The sequence below is a fragment of the Melanotaenia boesemani genome, chromosome 19, assembly GCF_017639745.1.
Source record: "Melanotaenia boesemani isolate fMelBoe1 chromosome 19, fMelBoe1.pri, whole genome shotgun sequence".
NCBI lineage: Eukaryota > Metazoa > Chordata > Actinopteri > Atheriniformes > Melanotaeniidae > Melanotaenia > Melanotaenia boesemani.
Genome location: NC_055700.1, coordinates 9,142,467 through 9,167,292, shown reverse-complemented (window position 1 = coordinate 9,167,292; position 24,826 = coordinate 9,142,467). Strand labels below are relative to the sequence as shown.

The 24,826-nt window shown below is 38.7% G+C and overlaps 1 protein-coding gene across 4 annotated transcripts in view; it reads left to right on the top strand.

Moving 5' to 3' along the window:
- Positions 1 to 23,600, top strand: part of fibcd1b (fibrinogen C domain containing 1b) — a 125,685-nt gene extending 102,085 nt beyond the window's left edge. For all 4 annotated transcript variants that reach the window (XM_041970758.1, XM_041970762.1, XM_041970760.1 and 1 more), the window contains 2 exons: positions 17,727 to 17,906; positions 20,056 to 23,600. In XM_041970758.1, coding sequence (XP_041826692.1) covers positions 17,727 to 17,906; positions 20,056 to 20,321 — 446 coding nt within the window. In that variant the 3' untranslated portion in view covers positions 20,322 to 23,600. The remainder of the gene's footprint in view (positions 1 to 17,726; positions 17,907 to 20,055) is intronic.
- The last annotated feature ends 1,226 nt before the right edge of the window (positions 23,601 to 24,826 follow it).

Genomic DNA, 24,826 nt, shown 5'->3' with positions numbered 1-24,826 from the left:
CTTTCCTGCCTGTGGGCGCAAATAAGTGTATATGTTTTTTCAAACCAGGTTACATTTAACCCTATATTGTCAGTTTACATAAAGATTGGTGCATCGTGATCTTTTAACATAAATGTAAGGTACTTATCTGGTAAAACTTTTTCCATCCCATCATGTATCCTCTGTTAAATTCTTTATTTTTAATGCATGTTGCACAGCAAAGATCAGCACAGCCCATTCATTTGTTGTGCCCACCCATTCTTTCTAGGGTGTATTCTATTTTATTAGCCCATATTATAAAAGGTATGTAGACGGTAATGTCATCATTAAATTTACACCAGTGTATTAATTAGCAGTTAACAGAGCAGAAACATCAAAGCATTAGGAATCAGTTGTTAATGTATCTTTCTATTTAATCGTTGAATTTGACTGTGTTGCTTATTAGAAACACATGCAAGTCTTCATGCAAAATCCTAGAAATCAACTAGTTATACATCTATTGTGCATTTAAAAAAAAGAAGAAAAGAAAAAGATATTCAAGCATTAAGTTACTTATTGCCTGAGCAGATCAAAGACCATTGACTCTTACTTCAACAGGATAATTTAAATTTCCCTTGTGGGCCTATACAATGTGTCTTCTATACAGTTTATATTCACTAAACAATTACATAAAGATACTCAGATTTTTGTAAAAGCTTTGACAACTAAATGATAAAATTTTCAGAAAAATAAATAAATAAACAAAAAATAAGAAAGAAAATAATTGTGATTATCTGGAGATGACCCTAACATCAGCGCCTTGTTGTGCTTTTCTCAGTCAGTATCTCCTCAGGTGTCTCTCATAGAGTGTTGGCTCTCTACAGATTTCTCCCTGCCAGCTGCACCCACCGATAATTATAATCCAGGAAACATTTCACGACGCAACGGAACAACAGCAGTTTGCAAAAACCATTTGCGGCCATAATAACTGGCTTCAGTTGAAAGAGGCTTTATGAAGCTTATGTATTACTCTGGTCCCTTACTATTCTCTTAATACTCGGAGAGACAAGTAAAATCCTTGAGAGGGTAAAATGCTATGCGTTCAAAATGCGTTTGCTGCACTAGATAAATGATGTCTGTCTGAGGTCACTGACTAATCTCTGTGTGTGGGTGTTGCATATTGTCCCCTTTGTAACCTTCTGTGTGTTCATTGAATAGATTCACCTCAATATCTTTCAAACAAAATGTTCCTTTCACAATATTTTTTTCCCATCTCAGGTGGTTTGACCTTTAAAATTTAAACCTCTTTTTAATAAAATTCATGTTCTTTGTGCCCTATGCAGAAAAATCCAGACACATTCTGATATCAGCTTAAGCATGTGTTGCAAGTTGCCCTCAAGTTGCAGTTCTCATATTTACATTTATAGCGTTCATATAGAAAATGCATCAGAAAGATTTTGCTCATCTGTCATAGGAAATCTTATCAACGATAAGCAATTTGAGGTGTGAGGGCAGGCATACATGAGCATTTAATGCATATAACCGGCTGACTGATGTGCCAGTCCAAGCTACAAACTGCAAGGCAACCCAAGGGAACTGATTGTTATTAGTTTGGACCCCAGCTGCCTTGAAATACAAGAATCTCTCATCTGATGCTATATCCCACATGACAAAGAGAAATATAAACTACAATCCATGGCAATCAATTATTTAAAACACATGTAAGTGTTTTCAGTTAGGCTCTTCCAATACTGCATTCATATTTAATCAATTATTCAACAGTGTGATTCCTCTTCAGCGAGTCTTACACACTGATGTTGACTGTCCAGGGATACAGTCCGTCAGCCAGCTGAGACCTTGCCAATCAGCCCTGATGCTGACACAATGATGCCTTAGTCTCCAATTCTGCCTCTTCTTCCTTCAAAAGGGTGTCCTGCCTCTGACTGATGCAGCTGTACACTGACAGACACTCCATCTGCACAAGATTGCCATGCTAGAGTAAAGATAGCTGCAATTTGCAGCAGTTTCACGAGTAATTTTGGAATGCATGAGGATGAGAGCAATGCATAGCCTTCTCTACAAGACCCAGGTACTTCGTTTGAAGCCTCTCTTCACCAGCCCACAGGTATATCCCTCCACATTTCTGCTTGTACTGGTAGCAGAGTGTGGTCTGCTGCACTCAGAGCGCTTTAAAAGGGGAAAGATTCCATCTTCCTGGAGATGTAAAAACTTTATGAGCAGAATCTGCTCATAAAGGAATGTTGAATGAGCACAGATGGGATGATTGGAAATTTGATTGAGGAATGATTGAATAGATCTCCCAGTAACAGTGACAGAAAAATCATTATACCAAGCACCTAGCCTCTCGCCATATAATCCCCTCTCTATTTTGCTTCATGTAATAATTTATTTTATCATTTGTCTCGGTTTTCTTAAGGGCTTTCAATTTAAAAACACATAACACTTTTTCAGTACACGCGGGGGCTTTATTCTTCATGCCTGGTCAAACGTCAGACAACAAAACAAGATGTAAATTAACAATTCATAAATTTTCACATTGCCCCAACTCCCCTGAGCTAAGATAAGCACGCATTTCTGCAGGATGACATCCAGCCTGTGAACTTCTGTATCTTGAATAAGAAAAAAAATTAGGAGTGAGGCTTTGTTAATGTTTTAAACGCTGAATTAATAATATATAAATGACATTTTAGAGTTGCTTAATGCAATATATTTATTACTACTTATGGTCTCGATTTTGACAAAGTTGTATGAGCATACTGTAGGTGGGGTGGCTTGGGTTCGTGCTGCGGGATTGCTGCTGATCGCCCGGGTCTCTGGGCCGCCCTAGTCTGCCTCTAGCCTCCTTAGAGGCTTGGTCACATTTGCACAATCACAGCAATCTCTGATCACTCCTTATTTCTCATACTCTGCATGCTGACACAGTCGCTGAGTTGTCCAGTGGATTCATACACTACCCAGCTACTTTTATTTATTTATTTAATTTTTTTTCTTTTTTTTTTTATGTGTGTGTCTTTGCTACTTAGGTTGTTGTCGTGATACATCTTGTTGCTCTCTTGGTTACCATTTTTTACAAACTCCTGATGATTGTCAACTGAGTTTACTTGTAGAAGCTGCAAGAAATTCTCTGTTGTGTTTCTATACAGGTGTAGCAGTCTGGTGTTAGGTTGGATTGAAGGGTTGTTGCATCTATCTCCTGTATCTTTGTCTCCTCTACCTTTTTTCTGCTTTGCTTTTTACTTCACTTATTTTTTTTCTGTCCCCTTTGGTCAGGTCCAGCAAGATTACATAAATTCCATTAATCCAAATAAATAAGATAAAACAATAAGTTTAAATTAAAGCCGCAAGCGGCATCCATCGGGTCCGAGCTGCCTGGACCCCGCCACCCGATGTCGCCATGACAACAGGTGTTGTAATGCGTTAAGGACCCAAAGTGTATGAATCCTGTCAAGTTTGGTGCAGATCCCACGTATTTCTATGGAGATATGAGCAAACCGTGTTTCATGGCGAGAAGGCGGTTTTCCGTCGGTTGCCACGGTAACACGCTTTCTGCTATTAGAAAGATTTGAGGAGCGTTTGGTCCCCAACTTGTCAGGAAGCTTCCCACCAAGTTTGGAGTTAATGGCACGAATCCCCTCAGACTAGTTCGTTCAAATACGATGTGTGTAAAGTGCAAAAAATGGCAAAAAAATGGCCGAACACGCCAAGATGGCGGGCGCCCTGTTGCCATGGCGACAGGTGTTACTTTGAGTTTTTTGGTCAACTCGGGGTGGTACACGTGTGTGCCGAGTTTCGTCTTCCTACGTTGAAGTAGACTTCCGGGGCCCCATTCATGTGGTGATTTTTGGTGAGTCTAGGTGGCGCTGTTGAGCCAATTTTGCATTGAAGTGTATGCGGACCTTATAATATCCGAGTTACGCCGGACGTGACGTCTGTGCCAAGTTTCACAACTTTTCATGGGTGTTTAGGGGGTCAAATTTGGGGTCAAAGCGCTTAGGAGAACGAGAATAATAAACATTTCAACTACAATAGGGCCCCGCCATACTTCGTATGGCTCGGACCCTAATAAATATAGAAATAAAAAATTAGATTATCAAGAAGAGCCTTATACCCATAAAGATCCTCTTGGCAAAGCAAATTTGTTCGGTACAACACAGCAGCCAGATCACCATTCTGTTTGCAACAATGCTGGACAGGACAAGTTAAAAACAAAAAAAAAAAACGTTGTATGAGCAAAAGCCACTGAAGGGTGAGTTTCGGTTATCAAGTAGTTTCTTTTTCTTACTTATTTACTTACTTTGTTTTTATTGTCTGAAGCCTTTCTGTTGTTAATATCAATATTAGAAGTAAAGTGTAACTTCTTTTAAAAAAAGAAAGTGTAATCGTGCTTGGTGCTTATAATTAGAACTGAACACTCAACAACATCATTACAAGCGAACAAAACTGGAGACTGAGAATGTGTGGCATCTCTGGACACTCTCCCTCTCAAAGTCTTCATTACTTTGACCCAGGAATCCGCAAGGGGCTTAGCAAGACCATCACACTGCCCCTGCCCAGCACATAATGGTGCCATGCAGTTATGATCAAAGTCTTTGTGGCATTTCAGTGATCTACCCCGAAGCTCAATATGCTTTGCTCTATGTCAGCTCCATGTTCCTCTATCCCTCTGCTTGAGTTTTGTTTCTTATCTAATATTTTTGCCATGTAAAATGTTTTCAAGCATTTCACATTTTTTACAATTTTCCCTAAAGGACCCCTTCCGTTTATGCAACTTAAGATGTTTGTAGTATTTTACATTCCTCTGGTTGATTCACAGGGAGGGTTTGCTGGGACTGAATTTGCTACGTTGAGTTATGACGCCATTCGGAGGCTGACACCATAACAGAACCAGGGGACATTAAGTAACATTAAGTATCCTGCTGTGTTTTTGGTTTTTTTTTCCTTGCAGTCTCTCTCTCTCTCTCTCTCTCTCTCTCGCTCTCTCTCTCTCTCTTTACTCTTGTAATTCACATCTTGTTTAAAGAGTTCATGGACATCTTATGACAATTTAACCATTACATTGAGGAAGATATTCACTTTACAAACTGTGTATCCTTTTCCTGAGTCTGCTTTGTGCTGCTTGATGCAACATCTGTTAAATCTAGACTTTTGCATTATGTCATGTAAATTACATGTATTATTAGCTGCCTGTGATCATCCTAGCTATATGTGGAAATCACCTCAACCTGGGACAAAAACAATCAGGTTCTATTTCCAGTGGTCAATTCCAGGTGTAAACAGATGGAAGGGGCTATAAACGAAATCAGCTATTTTCATGTTGCAAAGGAAAAAAAAAAACAGCAAATAAAATCCCCAACATCTCACTTAACAAACATAAAGTTATCATGTATTAATCAGCAATAATAATAATTGGCAGCTGGAGCTAATTATCTACAAGAGAATATAGAATATTATAGAATTCAGTTAAGTTTGGGGTATTTGTGGGTATTTGCTTTTTTATACTAGAATACAAAACAGTATAAAAATATACTAGTTTTATATTTGATCCCTTTTTTAAAGTTGTGCTAGTATTTATATTTGTCCTGTCAGTTCTCCAGCTTCTCCCTCTGTGTCTCCGTGGAAAATCCGGTGAGCTGCAGTTTCACAAGAATACAGGTATTAGGAGAGAAGCAAGAGCTGGTGACTATCTATAAGAGGATTGCAAATAGTTAATAAAAATTTTGCTATAATAATTGTTTTTAACATTAGTCTTAATTATATTCTAAAGAGATACATACACATTTTGTTTCATAGCTTCCAGCCCTCAAACATTCAAGTTAAAGGCTTACTAAATGTCTGTGTAATCTCATAGCAATCCATCCAAATATATTTCCGTCATGGTTAAACAGTTTAATCAACTGTTTGTTAATTGAACTGTGCATTGTGTGTTCTGTTTCACTCATTTTGGATAAAAAATGTTGATTACATGAATATCTCTTGGATTTTTTTAATTTAATATGCTTCTGCACATTGACTTCAGGAGGATTTTCCACGGTTTAGTTTCAGATCAGACTCAGAATTCTGGTCTTCCTCTGGATGGATTAGTACCTATGTTACATTGTAGGAATAAATCTTTTGTGGCAAATATGTTTAATTTAGCATTTACCCTCTGAGATAATTGTGTTTTCCACTGGAAACCCTGAAGCTGTGAGACTGCGTGAACGCTGCATACTCAGTGGATCTTTATTCCGTCTGTTGCCAGTCTTTCCTGCAAGCTGGGGCTTCTCTGCTCATTTTGTTTTACCTGAGAGCACCTCTAAATATTAATGTGGTCCTCTGCCTGAATTACAGCCTTGAAGGCAAGCCAGCTCTCTCAGCATTTGTCTACCTGCCTCTCTCCCTCGCTCATTCTCCTCCACCTTCCCTCTGTGTCACACTTCACCACTCCTGGCTCAGTCTTTCCATCCTGAAGGTTAATTTCTGATGATATCAGATGTGATGGGTTGTTGGCTCTCATTCTTCTCTCTCATGATTTTATGACTCTAATCCTGCCACTTGAGCAAAATCCCCTCTTTTATTTGCCTGGTGGATGGCATTTGGAAGCATTTAGTTTCACAAAGGTGTGAGGTTGAAAGCAAACCTGAAATCTGACACTGACATCTATCTGAGCTATCTTGCATCAGATAAATTAATCTTTTGTGACAGTAGCCAACACTGAAACCAGCATGACTTCAGAGATTTACATTTCTTATATCACCATGATTCTCCTGTTTTTATCAGTGGAATGAATCTAGTTTGAGGGGGATAAACAAGCTCACTGGCTTGGCTGAGGCAGGGACCTTAACAGCAGGATTTCTGTTTGCTGTTTTTGAACAGCATCAAAAATGTGCCAACAATATAAAAACTCTGCCTACTCACACACAAGTTGTCGCCTCAGAGATATTCTCAAAAATGATGAGATGTGTAAGTGAAGTGATGTAAGAAAATCAAAGCTCCCAGATATTTTTTTAACAGCACAGTAACAAACAAATGCACCTTAGGTTTCAATTGACTCTCTTTTTAAAATCATTACACATTCTTTTAGTTGTACATTTATGCCATCAAAGGCATGAATCACTTGCCCAAACATTTGCAAACACGTGAACCATCCATCAGTAATCAAAGTCAATTGCACAGTCACAGTAGACATTCTGACATCCTCTTCAATGCTCAATTATGTCTGCATGAATTATTCTTACAGCAAATGCAATGTTTTATGAATAATATGTCGTAATATGACTTAATACACATGGATCCTGCATAGATCTAATTAGTTAGATGATTAGAAAGAAATAAGCAAGAATGGAATCATTGATGAGGGCAGACAAATATATGTTGCCATGCAAAGTACTGAAATAAAGATGTGTATGTATGTATGTATGTTTTAATGTATTTTTGAACACCAGAATTTCTTGAACTGATGTAAAATATTGTTGACAAGGAAAATGGCATTAGTTTAAATTGCTCTTACATCTCTATACATCATTGTGACCTAGCAATTTGTTTTACATCTTGCATGTTGCACCAACCCCAGCCTGTCCTCATCTATTAAAATTATACACCCACTAATTAATAAAAGTTGCACAGAAAATATGCAATGGGGAGGGAGAGGAGGTCTTCAAAACAAGACGACAGTCTGTGTGAAAGGGGCTCCAAATCAAGCTCAGTAGCAGTCGTTGAGATAAACAAACATGTAATTAAAATCTTCAAGCTACATTATAAGCAACATGAGCAAACGTGTCGCCTCCTCCATGTCACACTGTGAGCTCACACTGGCAGCAGCAACAAGAGACAAAACAACCGGTACTCATCCATTTGAAATGAGAACTGGGAGATGTGGTGCGACAGAGGAGGAAGTGACAGCTGGTGGAGAGATTTCAGTGATGCTAGTGACAGGAAAATGGTGAGCAGAGCCCGGATTTTAAAGGGCAGACATTTGGGATAGACACAGATACCACTCCATGGTCTCATGATAGAGTTTTGTAAAGACAGAAAAATGAACAGTTAAGGTGTGGCAGGTCCTCATAAAACACAAAACAAAATATTTAATGGAACTGAAAGTGCATGCAAACTAGTAACCAAGCACACAGACACTGACCAGTTAGAGCAGAATTGCAAGCAACACTGTTGTGGTAGAAATTTATACATACATAATAACAATGCAGCAAAATGTCAACTGTGAAGGTGGAAAATAAAGATTTCTATAATGTGATCCTAATGTTGGTGTGAGACTATAACAGACTTGAAAACCAGAACGTCCTGCCCAAGAACTCAAATCAACAGATTACACTTTCTGACAGTTTCACAACCTGACATTAAACTGAGCTGTCACAACATATTTCACCACAGGACACTTAAAAGTTCAGACCTTACACCAGACATGTAGGGAGAAAGCCAGCACGTTTTCATTTGGTGACAACAAGCACTTGGTGAGCGGGAGGAGGAAAAACTTGCTAGCAGGGTCACCAAGTGCTTGTTGTTCAAACAGGCTTTTTTGGAGAATTTTATTAATTTGTATTTTTAACTTCCTGTTTATGTCATTATCTCCTATTTTATCTTTCGTTGTCAAGAATTATACTTAGTTTTTTAATATATATATTCTTTTTATGTACAGTGCTTTGTGACTGTAAAAAGTGCTTAATAAATTAACCTTACTTACTTAAACCCTCCTTAGAAAAGAAGGGTTACTCTAGCAGGACTAGACTTGGGTTTGGCAGCCAGCTGCCTCAACTGGATGGTGTGATTTAGAGAAAACAGAGAAAAGAGGAGAAATAAGAAAAAACATGACATAAAACAATCGGCAGCTTGTTGAAGCCAGTAATTGAAGACTGAAAATATGTAGCTATTATTTTATTTATTTATTTTATTATTTTATTTTTTTTTTGACTATTTTTTATAATCAAACTTTTTTTGCTTACTTTTATGACACACCCTGGTTTTACAGTCGTATGCACAAGAGCCTCAGTTTTTAAAGTTGTTGGGTTTTGAGAAGTATTTTGTTTGCATTTTACATATATTCCTTATTTAGAAAAATGTAAAATTATACAAAATCACACGTCTCTTACATCATCATATTTTTACATATACATTTATTTCTTCGAATACGAGTCAGCAACAAAAATAATCAAGAAAACAAAGTCTTTATAATAACATGAAATGCACATTGCATTAATAAGATTTTCTGTTTAGTTCCAAATCATTGATCCAGTTACATTCCATCAGTGTGAATCAAATAAATCTGTTAATTACATTCACATTCAAATACATGAAGAAGAAAGTAATCTGTATAATTTGTTGCGATAAAAGCATCAAAATATTTCCTTCCTGATTAGTTTGTTGCAGTCTGGGTTTTTCCTGATGCAAAAAAAAAAAGAGAATTTCAGAATAAAGAAAACATGTATTTTGTGGGGGATTAACATTTAATTATACCTTGCATTAGCGCTCCAACATAATAACTTTCTCTCTTCCACCTCACGCTATCACTTAATAGCTCCATTGGGCTGCCACAAAAGCAGAGATGCTTTTAACTGCTGAGTGCCTTTGTGGTCCATACTATAGTAGCTTTATATGTTCAAAGGGTCTAATTTAAATACGACCCTGATACTGAAAAAAAAAAAACATTTCGAAAAGATTTCTAAAGTTACTTTTAGAGATGTGTTAATTCTCCCATTATAATGCTGTCATCTCTGTGTAAGTTGTTGTGGATAACAAGTGTCATTTTTCTTTCTTGCTGTCATCCTTCACGCCGTTCATCAGGTGTGCAGAGCTGCATCTTCACACCTGCAGTCAGGTGGGAACATCTTTGACTTTGTCATTGAGAGGCAGTACTCATTAAAGCTAATAACTTTAATTCAGGGAAAAGGCTTGAGGGCTGAATTGTTCAGCTCAGCAGGTGATCCAGAAACCCATACAATTCAAAGGAAACAATATGTATTAATAATATATTGCAAAATGTATCTATTTTCAAAGAGGAAGCAAGTGACTGCTGAAAGCATTAATGAGGGCGCTTTGGGCAAAGTGAACATTGCCAAGATCATTACTTCCAACTTAGACTCAGCCTCGGGAGCTGCACCTTGTGTTCGCACCACTGAAACGCTCATTGAGCTGAATATTCTATATTCGGTCTTGAAGTGCTTTTGAATATTGTGAAATCAACCACTTGTGCATTTGTTCTACCAGTCAGAAATGTGTGCATAACTGCAACCAAGTAGTAATATTAAAGAAGTGCTTCAATGTCGCTCTTTGTCTGCAGCTCAAAAAGAATGACAGAACTGGGACCTTGCTGGTCCCCATTAAAGGCCATATCTCATTTCATCTACAGTCAGTCTGAACACTCTCCATTCATAGTAAAAAGTAGGTGGGTGGGGGCGGATTTGCACTTTCCAGGTTCTGTGTATTTGCAGAATGAGCCTCGTGAGCTTATACTTCAAAGGGCATCAGGGAAATGCATTAACTAGTCTATTCCTTCCAAAAGCTGTCATTTAAAATCAAAGCTCCTCACCAGGGCTTAAGAATATTTACAGGCAGTGTATTCCTCTTCATGGTAGTTAACCAAATTTTCTTGGAAAACTAATTCACTTGAACTGAGACCCGGAAGAAGGAAGTTACAAACAGGCAACAGTGTCAGAGGTGTGACAGTTAATCATAATATTCCTTTTCTTTTTGTCCAACCAAATGTCACATTTGGCTCTGAGGGAGCAGAAAGCACGAGAGTTCAGTGCACACCTGTCTCAGTTTTTCCACCTGCTCTCCTATCTTTTGATGACAGGAGGAGAGCCAACGATAGCAAGCCTTTTGTATTCCCTAAGTGGAAATGACAGCGAGCGTTTTAGCAGGCGTGTGTTCACGTAACCTGCAACCAGCACAGCACCCCGATGGTAAAGGGCACTGGAGCTGTCCTTGTGGCTCTATGGAAATAGCCCATCCTATCCTGACTCCTCCCTGTCCACAATCTCTGTAAAGTAAAACAGCTTGACAGGAAGATTAAGCAAGGGGGAAGCTACGAAGAGATAAAATGGAGAAAAAGACAGACAACATAAAGGAGGGGGTGAGTTATAGGGGGAGGGAGAGGGAAGGAGGAGATGGAAGAGTGCTGCTCCTTTTCTCCTTTTATGCTGAAACAGTCTCAGGAGCTGCCCCCCAGCAACAAAGGGAGAAAAGCATGATGAATAATTAACTTCCAGAAATGTCACAAACGGCAGAGAGAAGTGTAATCATTTCTCTGTTGGGTTTAGAGATCTGTTTTTTTTTTTTTCCCTTTATGCCCTGTAATGCTGCATGCACTACGCTGAGACTGTGAGCACAGGACGGCATCCCGTCCCCTAAAAGCACTGAATATCCCCCCCGTACATACTTTTCAAATAAAAGCAAATAAATCATTAATATTTGAGCCTTTTAGCTGTATCACAGAGACATCTCACAGAGGTCTTCTACATTTTTTATCAAGTCATTGATGTCAGTCTCATTAACTGGAAAATCACATTTAAAGATGAATCTCTGGTGGTAATGGTTTAATCAATGTCAAGAAGGTTTGAGCTTTGTTTCCTTTTAGTTTTGAAGGAACAAAACATGCCCTCGCTGAATGAATAAAAGATCAAAATGACAAATTACTGTCTTCAAGTTCTAAACAAGTTAAATTAGTCCCCTTTCCACTAAAAAACAAGGCTTAGAAAATGACTTATGGATTACCATGACCTATTTTAATGCAGTAATTGCAGATATATATCATTTTTATTCTAAATTTTCATGAGTTTATTTCCAAAGAGAACAGATAGCTGGCTCCCTTGTGTATCCATATTTTGAAAAAATATTATCTGTGTGCTTTTCACATGTAGCAGAGATAATACTCACTGATATTCTTAATAATAGACACAATGATGATAATGTCAGGCTCTCAGCTGGAGTTCTATTATTAATACAGGTTTAGGCACAGTGGTGTTTATCCTTGTAAATTCTTTAGGTATACATAACAAACACTATAATGACATGAATCATTTATTACATCAAACCAAATAAAATTATATATCAGTGAAAACAGTGATTGTTCTAAATGGGATGCTGTGTAGTTAAAATAATCAGAGAGAGAGAAATGTAATTTAAGCCCAGCCTGTTAACTCTGACTCCACAGGGAAGGAGAAAGGAAACAGTTGTGCAGTTTGAATATAGAAGCTGGAATAATTGAAGTCAAGATGTCAAGAAAGACTGGGAAGATATTTTGAAGCTTTTACTATAGCATCATTTTCTGGGAAGAGAGAGAGTAGATTCTGGGAAACGAGCATAAAAAGCTGTGGAGCTCTCATTACTTTTTTATTCTCTTTTTGTATACACTAATGGGTAAGTCTCATTCACATGCTCCCAAACGTAACTGCCCACATACTCCCACATGTCAGAAATTGGCATGGTTGTCAGGCAATACGTCCACTAGAGGGAGTTCAGACTTCACCTCTCAGTTCTGACGTCAGTTTCAGACAATATCAAAAATGGAGGAAACATGATAATGTACGTAAGGCAGCGCAGAAGACGACAGTGGTTTATTCAGCCATTAAACATACCACTACATCTTTGTTACTTTACTGGTCGCACATGAGCTATACGGCTCCCACAGTTTATGGTGGTACTGCTCAATTTGCTAAGTATGGTTAAACAGCTTGAACTCTGGAAACAGACTGAAATAAGAACAAAAACAAAAGATGCAGAATGGATAGAAAGCTCTGTTTATAAGCTCTTTTTAATGTTGACTCTGAATAAACTCTTAAACTGTACCCATTTCCTCTGAAATTCTATTTTATTAAATTCTCAATCAGGTGGAAGAGGTCTATAGTTTATTTTAAGAGTCAACATCTTTAATATAACTGGGTGGGAAAATTATGGGTTTACAACAACAGCGGCTTTTATCTCCTTTTCAGATGACACCAATTAGGCCTGTATGTTTGTTTTAGGTAGACACTCATTAAATATATATATATATATATATATATATAATAAAAATAGAATATTGGTACCCAGTTGTAGTAAGTTAGAAAGATCTAGCTAGAGCAAGACAATGCTGGGAGGAAAACATGGTGGAGCCATGGGGCCATGTTCTGATGGGTCCTTCACATGGCCAAAATATGAGAAAAATTAATTGCTTTCCTTTATTTTGCCCAAAAAGAGTCACAGAGAGGGGTATTTTTGCTTTGAGATTACTGTATGTTGATTGAATAAGCATGCTAGGGATTTGGACTTGCCCCATGTGGGGAATATTAGTATTGATTTATAAAGAGTTGGTTAAACTAGATCTCATCCAGGACCATCCTGCTGGTCTTAATAACAGGTCCCTACTATTTAAGTCATTCCAACAACATAATGTATTCTGTGCATATGAGGGTCTCAGTTCCTGCAGCAGTTCCCTTCTTTACCCAGCTTTTAATCCAGCCTTTACTTGAGGTAAATGAAAAAGTTTCACTCTAAACAGCTTTAGTCAAATTTGCTGAAAATGTGCTTATATCCCACACACTAATATTACTGCATCACTTCCAACTATGAAAACATTTTCTTTCCACAATACATCACTTCAACACACAGATATTTGCTCAGACAACTCACCTTTGAATTGCTTGTAAATCTTTATTGCAGAATATATTTGGAGTTGGGCATCATGGCTCTGATCCCATCACTCCATGCAAACATGTTTTCTCATTGATACTGGATGAGAAGAGAGAATTTCTGCCTCTGGATAACTATTCAGGTGGCCGAGAGGGGTAGTGGAGGGCTGAAAAGAAAAAACAGGTTACTTGCAGAGTATAGTGGGCAGCAGCAGGCATTAATATGAGAGAGTGAGAATGGAATTTTGTAGCTTTATTTGATCACTTAGATTAGAAATTCATTTTAATAGCTTGTGACTAACTTTTCCACCAAAGCTAGTTGTAAGGTAGTTGTGGTTTGAAATGCCCAAACTGAGAGGAACAGAAAGTTAAGTCCAGGTTACTGAGGTGTGATACAGCTGTAGAAGGAGCAACAGTATCTCTGTTGGAATTTTGGAAGCTGCCATTTGACTGCAAATCTCGTAATCTTGAAATCTTTGCAACCAACCATGGAAGAACCAGACTGGCCTTCATTATCACAAGATACAAATATTCAATAAATCCTGTTTTTTTTCAAAGTATAAAATGCAGTTCACAAAATCTTAGATTTAGGTGAAAAAAGGAATGGGAGGATTATGATCCTCACAACAAGCTGCCAGTCTCAACAATCAACATGCAGTAAGTTGTACTGTCAGTGGGATGCTTCCACGAGTCTGTATTTTCACCACTTTGGTTCGAATTTATATCTTCAAACTATCAGATGTGTAGTGATGGGATGGGATGAGCCTGCAGAAGGATTATACCTGCTAGATGCAGTGTTATTGCCACATAAATACCAAAGTTAACGGGAAACACTATTTATGTCTTTGGTGCTAGGTACTTGGATAGTTTGGAAGACCAGAAGGAATAGGATCAAAGGTCAAGGGTCAGAGGAGGTTCTCCTGGTTTTCACCAAGTTACTGGCAGCTCGGCTCAGGGTGGAATTTGATTTCTTTAAACTCACGAACAGTTTGGAGGAATTTGTGGAATTCTGGGGTCTGCAAAATGTTCTGGTTTCAGTTATGGAAAATGGTTTGGTTTTCAATTTTTGAGCTTTTCCCCCTCTTTTTTTTGTTGTTTTGTTGTTGTTTGTCTTTTTTATTGTTGTATATGTGATTCTTTTTTTCCCTTTGCTATGTATAGCCTAAAATAAAGGGCCTATTAAAACTTTCCTTCTTTCCTTCCTTCCTTCCTTCCTTCCTTCCTTCTTTCCTTTAATTGGTGAATCAGTTAGACGAGAGAGCAACTCTCCCCAGTGGAACAATCAGCATGTTAATACTGAAGCAAAATACCTCTGAATCCTCTCTTGTATTAGAACTCATTTTAAATAACTGAACAATAGCATTCAATTATCAGACAGTTACACCTGAGCATTCAGATTTTAAGTAGAGAAGTCTCTGTTGTTATTTCGCTTGTCTTCCTTTTAAATTATTCTGAATTGGAGTCTCGCTGAGATTCTCTAGGGCTTTAATTAGGGACTGAATTAAAGTTATGTAAATACATTTTGAAGCCAGAGAATCTTTAAATAGAGCCGTAACACATCTGCTATTTTATTTTCCTTTTTTTCTGGAAGAGAAAACATTCCTAGTCTTTCTTTTGAAGTTTGTCAAATCACTGCAGGATACTTTTCCCTTAGGTGTTTTGGTAGATTGATACTTTTTCTCAAAGGGCTGCGACACAAAAACTATTTCTGCTAATACTGTAAGTCATTTTTGTCTCTCTGAAGGAGTGTGAAAAATGGTTTGGGTGACTGTGTGTATTCTTCCTGCATGTAGACTTGAGTGTTGATATTCTTTTATAGAAAGTTATTTGAAAGTGACATGCATGAAGTTATCTGCCGATGAATGTATTAATGACTGATTTTGCACCTTCAAATGGTTGATCTACTTTGAAAATGAAAAGAATGGGATCAGCCTCCCATTGGGCTGGATTAAATCCAAGCTAAGTGCCTGGGCCCAGACTGTGAGCTTCTGTCTCTGAATAATAATGGGTTCTTTCAGCTGTGTTTGTCATCAAATTAGCCCTCCACTTCAGACGAGGTGCTCTCAGAGAGCAATTCTCGACAACGATGGAATTCAAATTAGGCAAAGTCGGTTTGAGGTTTGTAAGCTTTAAAAAAGAGAATGAGTTTCATTTGTGAAGGTGATGATTGCCATAGGAGGGAAAATGACAGTGTTGAGGTTCATTGACACACCTTCCTGCCTGTGGTGAAGCTACTTTCATAGAGAGTCTGAATCACATCACAAGACAGACAATAAAACAAACCTCATGCCAGTAATTGCAGCCTACAGCTTGCTCTACGTGCGCTACATCCAACCCTCATTCCTAAACGTAAAGCCTTTGAAGCATTTCCAAATGTGCATGCTTCTGACTCATTTTTTCATCTGGAATAAACACTGAAAATGTTGAGTGCATTTCTAAGTAAAGGGGAGGCTCTTAAGCTCTGTCTTGAAGTCAAGTTCACTGTTTGTCTTCCTGCTTGCTTGCAATTTTTTTGTTGAAGACGCCCAGGTAGAGCTCTTCCTGCCTCAGTCTGCCTGATGTGTTACTCTCCTTTGATACCTTTGATCAGCCCGGGAGGGGTAAAGATGCCCTGGGAAGCACCATCACTCCAACACAGCAGGGGGATACCAAGAGCAGGAGGGAGCAGGGAAGGAGGGATGGAACTCCTGTTTTCCCTCCGGCACTGTCTGTCTCACAAACTCTCTGATGGATTTTGCAATAATTAAAAGAGTAATTCAGGGCATCCTGTGAAGTGATGACAGCTTGAAAATAGTAGAGGTACTTGGATTTGTATTGTAAGTTTATGAAGAAGTGTGTTATAAGTAATGTGCACATGCAATGACAGAAGCTAATTTTATCTTTATTCAAACTTGATGAGGCTTTGTTTAATTTTTTCCAGAAATCTAAGATGCCCCACTTTGTCATGGAGAGGCCAAGCTGGACATGTAGGAAACTGTGTATTTCATTTGATTAGCCAAAAGCAGTCCTACTATAATTAGTGTATCGCCAATGCTGAAAATACATGATTAGGATCAGTCTTTAAGAAGAGTGTTCAGCTGGTTCTAACATTGATGTCAATGTTAGTTTAACAGATACCTTCCATCTAAAAGACACTTCCAGTTAAACTGTTTAGGAACAGTGAACACACCACGTGCTGACCCAACATCCAGACTGTAGATATTAATTTACAAGAAACTGGGTTCATAAACCACCTTTGTTATGTTTTTAAGCACATTTAAAGCTTGCTGTAATTTTACATTTTGTCTCAATTTAATAAAAAAAAATATAATCAAGATCAACACTTAATGCTCTACTCAGACAGCAAAGCACAGCTGTGATTTTTATGATTCAGTCTTCATTATTAGACCCCCTAGTTTGCAACACAACAGCTTTCATTTAAAGGCACACTTATTTCATTTCAGTATGTGATGAAAACAATATTTTTGCCTTGTGCCGCTTAGTAATGTTGCATGAGTGCTGAGATGCACCAAAACGAAATGTTCTTTTCTCAGAGTTAAGTATTGGTAATTCATGTTGATGCACTATAAATAATGTGAAGTACTTTTGTTGTTGTTTTGAGATTATGCTTAATAAAACCCACAACTGATTGCAATACTGATTTGGCTGTTGATTACCATTGCAACAGTCAAAGCTTTATTTGCGCTCAGTTCAACTGTAATGTGCAACAGATGTCCTGATAAAGCACGTAGCTATAAAAATTTAATCCACACCTCTGCGTCTCTCAACCCAAAGCAAGCCTTTGCATTTCAGCTCTAGATCAGTATGAAAAACATTGACAGGTTGTGTTATATTTCTTTTTATTTATTTATTTAAAATCTTATACATTGGTGTATTCCGTGTATCAGCTCGTCTCCAATTTCATTGCAGACAGCTGTGCCAACGGTGGATGCTCTGCTTCCTTCAGAAGAGAAACTCTAATCTTGTTTCAGGAGGAAACCTTACACATGCAAAGAAAGACTAAATGGGACAAAAACTATGTTACATCCTATTTCCAGAAAATGTATGGTGTTGAGATGCAACCGAAATAGCTTTAAATTGTCTGGTGAGAACAGTGGTGGTGTTTTGTAATGGATTGTTTTGGTCTGTGTCTGGTCTTTTTCCCTGCAGGGCTGAAGCAGATCCATGCCTTGTCCATCCAGGGGAACTATGAGCTGCGTATCGACTTGGAGGACTTTGAAAATAGCACAGCATATGCCCAATATGGTACCTTTGGAGTAGGCCTCTTCTCTGTGGACCCTGATGATGATGGATACCCTTTGACTGTTGGCGACTATTCCGGCAATGCAGGTATGTGCAGTACTGAGTGAACTCATTAGGATTTTTCACTCTGATAAGAACAAACACCATTTTTGTCTTGCAAAAATCTTTTTCATCTGACTTCAAAGCTAAAAGAACAGTGGGTAAAACCTCCAGCCAGCTCTGCTTTTAAGTCTAATAACAGGTTATTTTTTACAGTGCAGAAGGTGTGCCCACTTGCTAAACCATCGTTAGGGAGCAGAGACATGAGAGGTGCAGCTAGAGTCTGTCTCTGCTCCCTTGCAATCAGATCCAAGCCAGCTACCTGTCACCTTGATTAAATTACTGCCAATTAATTGCACTGCTTGACCTGCAGCGTAAACAAAAACCTGCTGCTGAAATGAAGAAGCAGTTTAAAGAACCTGTGGGGAGCTCTACTTTGAGAACACAGAGCAAATGTGGACAGATACTGTATGAAAGATACAGCAGGAAGGAGGTGTGAAGAGGTGGGAGGTTGGATGATAGGAAACTAGGATGGGAGACAGTAGGAAGAGGGAGAAGGAGAGGAGCTGTAAATAAAAGACTGAGATATAGAGGCATAGTTTAGAAAAAATAAATCTTAGATGAAAGAAAAAGAAGGTTTATGTATAACAGTTTATTCTGCAAAAAGTCCAGAAATGTCCCTGGTCCATCGTCATCATGGCCTCACCTTGACCTTGTTTGCCTGTTTGATTTCAGTCAAATTAAGGGAACCCAAGCTCTCTCAGTACGCCGATGCCTTGTTATCCTCCCTCTAGGCATCTCTGCTGTTATTATTATTAGTAGTAGTATTTTCACTCCTATCCTTGTGTGGCTGCTTCCCGATCAGCTGACAGGTGCTCATTTGCACTGGGAGCAGCTGGATCTTAATGGGCATCAGAGGAGGCCGCCAGCCCCGAGCCACCAAGGTGACATCCCCTGCCTTGTAAATGAGCCTTAAAGTGCTACTGTTTTCTTTTTTTTTTTCTTTCTTTTTTTATTTCTGGAAAATTCATCCCATCGGTAACAACAGTGAGCTCTTTCTTTCCCCCCCTTTTTTTTATTCCCTTACTGTTTTTTTTTCTCCTAACGTCAAACAACACACAACATGAACATCAGACATGCTTGTCAAATAATTTTTCCAACTGAGTGGTTACCATAGTAATGGCAAATGGAGAGGAGAGTGGGACAGAGAGAGTAAGGAGCTGGGCGGCCACATCCTGGGCAATTAAGTGCTGTTTGATGCCCTCATGAGCTGTTAGCCATCACCTGATTACTGGGGAACCGACTTTCATGCTGCTCACAGCTTTGGCCTTTCTCTTGCACTTTTAGGGCCAGTGCGAAACCTGCTTTAGAAAGAAAGGAGAACAAAATAATGAAGGGAGGGTATGAGGGAGTTTATCACACATTATGAGCTCTTTGAACATCCATTTGCTGAAAACTTCTGGCCTCCCACAGTATCTGAGAGAATGCTGCTTTCATTTTACTCATAAGCCTCTTAGAGCCGTGGCTTTAAAAGCAGTTATCATTGTTGAGAGTTTGCCAGCGAGAAATCTTTACATGGTTGGAAGATGTTTCCAGCTCAGCTGTTTGATTGTGCGGATCAGACTTACTACCCAGACCATGATTAAGGGCACTTGGCTGTGCCGCATCCCTGCAGGGGTCCTACATCACTGTCATATTCACAATCGTGGGATGCAGCAAAGAAATGCCCTCTCATTGATTATACTTTTAAAACCTTATTTTTTTTTTTTTACCCGTTAGAAAAATGCATGAAAGAATGAAATCGGGATATGAGCTTACATGTCTTAAGTGCATCGTTTTTCTCTGCTAAAACTTTTGTGTTTATTGACTTGCAGACATCCGGATAAAACCATTGGGATGCATTATTAAAAGACATAAAGGTCACAATGGAATCTTTGATGAATTGGCAAAGACGTCTGACCTCCGTGTTAGATAATGAGAAGAAATTATCTAGAGAACTCTAGAGTCTGCTGCTTTATTCTTTCATGTCTGTTTATTAAAACAATTACTTAAAAAGTCATGCCATTTTGAAGTTCATGTAATGCAATAGCTCTTATTTAAATCACATTCATAGTATTACATCTAGCCATATTAATAAAAGAATATATATTTGCTTTTCTTTGCTAATGAAAAAAAAACACATATCTGTGTATTTTAGGTGATTCTCTGCTGAAACACAATGGAATGAAGTTCACCACCAAGGACAGGGATAATGACCACTCCGAGAATAACTGCGCCTCCTTCTACCATGGTGCATGGTGGTACCGAAACTGCCACACCTCCAACCTTAACGGCCAGTACCTGCGTGGTCAGCACACCTCCTATGCTGATGGCATCGAGTGGTCCTCGTGGACTGGTTGGCAGTATTCCCTCAAGTTCTCTGAGATGAAGATACGTCCCACCCGTGACCCCGACAATAAATAAAACGAACAGTGGAGAAAGCAGAATAAAGAAGACATTTTTGAAACATTACAAACCACAATTTCTGACAGCTAGATGGAGTTACTTGTCTTGATATTGTTTAATCACTAAAACCATACCTCTGAGTTTAGTTGATTCTGCAGTTTGCCTTGTAATGTCCTCCATTTTGCTCCTCTTATCTCCATCACTCAGCTACTAGTCATGCTGGCTGCCATAATCCTTTGTGTGATCCCATTCTAATAGAAATATTCTAACCATGATGCCCTCATTTTTTATCTTTGCATTCATGAAAACAGCATACCAGAGCTCTGAGCCCACAATTCACTGTGCTAGCTTTACTCCATGCAGCCATCATCTTCAGGAATCACAGACCAGTGATTTTCTCCTCTGACCTTTTATCTATGGTGGCATGGCACTCAGACGGGCTCAGCCTCGCTGCTCATCGCAGTAGAAACTGTGACAGGGTTCTTCAGTATGTAATAGAAAAAGACAAACCCTTTAGAAATTATGAGCAGAGGATACAAATTCTCAAGTTTCACCTGTGAGAAAAAAAGGCACAGCGGTGCTCTATATTATATTTACATCCTTTATCTGTGTGAATGAGACCCAGCAGGGTAGTGGCAAGAAGTGCAGGGCTTCCAATAATGAGAGGAAGACTTGAGGAAATGAGGAAAGAAACTGACAAGAGTTAAATTGGTTGGAGGAGAGAGGGGCAGAGCGCATCAAAGTAAGGAGAGGAAGTGGGAAAAGATACAAAACAGATGAAAAAGTGGGAAGGAGAATAAAAAAAGACAATGGAGGATCTCATTCATCTAACTTGGACCATTAGGGAGCATATTGGGCACTTTGTCTCATCAGCCTGCCAGCTGAGTACTGGCCAATTGATTCAGCACTCACAGATGGTAACCCAGCACTTTGTGTGTAGGTGTGTGCGTGTGAATGTGCATGTGTGCGTGTCTGACAGAAAGACAGACGGAGAAACAGAGCCCTCTCAGAGATCAGTTTTCTGTCATGGATTCAGAAGAGTATCTTGACTGTGAAGACAACGTTAAACACAGATAGAAGATGATACATGACTGCCATACTTTGACTATATCCCCATAAGTAGTGGAAACATGAAATTACAAGGCATGTAAGATATGTTCTATACAAGAAAAGGTTGGACAAACACACAATGAGACCAGGGAAAGAGATTTTACATCCTGCATTCCTTTGTATTCTGTTTTGTAATGTTTCTCTCCTCTTGCAGGTGATTGTTATGGGATTTTCTTACATGACATTTTCTACTGTCATGCAAAAACAGTAAAACATGCTGTAAAATAAGATTTGATGCTTTTCACCACTTCCCATCTTTTTTTTTTTTTTTTTGTTGCTTTCTTCTTAGTAGAAATTCTGCAATGTGTCATGGCAAAAATCAAAACTGCCTAAAGCAAAGAAAAAGAGAACAATACGCAAATAAAAAAAAAATGTTGTGAAGAAAACAACAAATCAATATGTGGTGGAAAAACAGTGCAATTCCATCTTTTCAGTGTTTCTTTTTTTTAACTTGGTCAATCAGCTTTTTTTTTTTTGTTTGTTTTTTGGATGGTGTAAGAAAAGCTTTAAAATATCTGTAGATTTACCTGTACAGTGTGTATGACTTTCAGAGCATGTGATTTGTTTCTTACTATGCTAAAACACAGAGAGCTTGAGCACATGGACTTAAAAAAATCCACCTGTTTAAAAGAAAAAGGAGAACTTTTCCTCAACAAGACGGGCACTTGTCAGCTCCAAAGCTTGAATACGAGTGACGAAGAGGAACATGATTATCCCTCAGGCACACGCTTGTTAAAATATGCAGCACAAAAAAGTTGTTTTCAGTGAAACAATATGAAAAGATTTCAAACTTTATTTTGGCACAAACCCTGCCTTGCTGGACATATGTGAAGGCTTTGGAGTCTTGTGGAAGTACAAAAAAACAGCTTTGAGTGTGTGCTGAAGGGCTTCGCAACAGCTGACAGTGAGTTCATGTGTAGCACCGAGCAATGCTGCGCTGAATACCTCAGACGCTTGAGCAGCTGTGAGTGTTTCTGTCATCGCCGGTGCTCTGAAGGATCTCCCCTTGCTGTGTACGACTCCGCGGCACCTCAGCTGCATACAGTACATAGAGCTACGCGTCATGTCTAGAAGGACTGCTGCCACCTTCTTTCATCAAAGCACAGACACTTGTTAAGAAAAAAAAATGCTGATGTTAATATGGCACAAGAGTTTGAGGCAATGTCAGAGGTTATGGTCAAATTAAGCTGGAATTTTGAAAAGTCACATGAGAAGAAAGAGTTGGACAATGTGGGTGAATGTAAGCAAACTGTATATGTGTGTGTGTGTGTGTGTGTGTGTGTGTGAGAATGTGCTAGACAGAGCCTGTGTGTTTGTGTACACAAGTGTACATCTATAATGTCTTTGTGTACACATATGGGCACATGCTTTAGTTTGTACATGCCTGTGTGCATGAGCCAGACAAGAGAGTGGGAGGCTGAGTGTGTCTCAATGTGGAATTTTCAAGTAATGTGATGCTTGTGTACAACTTGCCTCCCCTGCTGTTTGTGTTGATAACAGAGAGATTTACATTATTATAATGAACTATTACTTATTGTGATTGTGAACCCATAACAGTGGAGACCACCTTCTGGTACTGTGTTAAACTGCGCCTGTACCCTAAAACCCTGCGAACCCACTCCCAGATTCTTTGTTCACCTCCACACAAACATTGTGCACACTGTATATGTTAATGTTGCCCCTTGTTATTTAAATGTGTGGACATCTATTATTTGCCAGGCCCCATTTTTGTGTTTTTGTTGCGTGAAAGCCTTTATAGTCACTCCCTCTCTGCTGCAGCTTGCTAAGATTCCAATGGAAGAGAAGATAAAAGAGTGAAATCAGAGGCTCTAATCAATCCCAGTTACCCTACTCATTACAAAGCATCAGCACCCTCTTTATTGATCCTCCAGGTCCCCAAACCTTCTATATTTCTTAGAGTGTACCTTCTTAATTGCCTTAGCCTCTGCTGCCAACCCTCCTCCCTAGCCCCAGCTCCAAAATTCTCTCCTTTTTACCAGCTTCTAAATCCCATCACTCTTTAATGCTCTACTCCCATTCCCATCCAACTCCTTCATTCCCAGCGTAGAACTAACTTTCTCTTTGTTTTATTTTTGGTGAAGTACTATAGATTGTTTTGCTGAATCTTGATACTGTGTTTTAATGTTCTTGTCAACATTTAATAAACATTCACATTTTATAAATGGAGAATACCATGAATTGTGTGTGTGTGTGTTGTTTCTTAGCTCTCAGCGCTGCCATGCATGCTAACAGGAGTGTGTTTGTCATCCTTTTCTTTTTTTTTTGAACCTGCACATCCTGATGTAAAATATTAATAACATCTATAGCACAAGGTAGGATTTGAACATCCAATCATCTATATTTTGGAAAATTATGAACGTTTTTTTTTTTAAGTTTCAGCTTTTGGGGTGTTTGTTTGTTTTTGTTTTTTTGTTTGTTTTTTTTTTTGCTTCAGATAGCTTTGGTTCTGCTGTGTTATTATGTTTAAGAAACAAAACTATCTGCTGTTATGCAATACAGTGGGGATGGAATGAATTAAGTTTATGAAATTATAAAAGGTACTGTACCTATTCTACTACATTATTCTGCAGAGCTATAATTTGGCCCAAAAGACAAGTAACAAATAGCCCATTTTGCTTTAAACATGTTATCTGATGGTGTTCATAAATTGTTAATAATTTTTTTTTTTTTTTTTTTTTTTTTTTTTTTTATCATTTACACTAATAGTTGCATAGAAAATAACCAGAGTTTTGATATTTCAGAAAGCTGCAGGCTGCACAGTCATGTGATGGTTAGCCTTCACAAGAAGAAGATTTCAGGTTAGATCTTACCCTGTAGCATTTCTGTGTGGAGTTTGCATGATCTCCCCCAGCATGAGTGGGTTCTTTCCAGGCACTCTGACTTCCTCCCACAGTCTAAAACCATGCATGTGAATTCTCCCTCACTCCCTGTGCAACCTGTCCAGGGTGAATCCTGCCTGTAGCCTGATAGCAGTGGGGGTAGGGGCCCCACAACCCAGCAGAGATAAAGAATGGATGGATGGATGGATGGATGGATGAGTGGGTGGATGGATGGATGGATGGATGGATGGGTGGGTGGGTGGATGGAGGGATGGATGGATGGACAGAAAGCTGCATTATCATTTTATTGGTGATCAGTGCAATCTTTACATGGACTGTAAAACTATATTTATATCTGATAAAAACACTAGCAAATAAAATTATTCTCACTCCCAAGTCATCACATATTGACACTTTTTAGAAGCCTGGTTTGCACTGGTTTTAGATGCCGCAGATATCTCCAAAGCATCCCCTTTGGACATGCAGGATAATGAAACAGTAGTGGGATGCATCACCATAGTAACAATAAGAATGTCACCCAAACTTTATTGCAGTAAAATGTTTTTTTTTTTT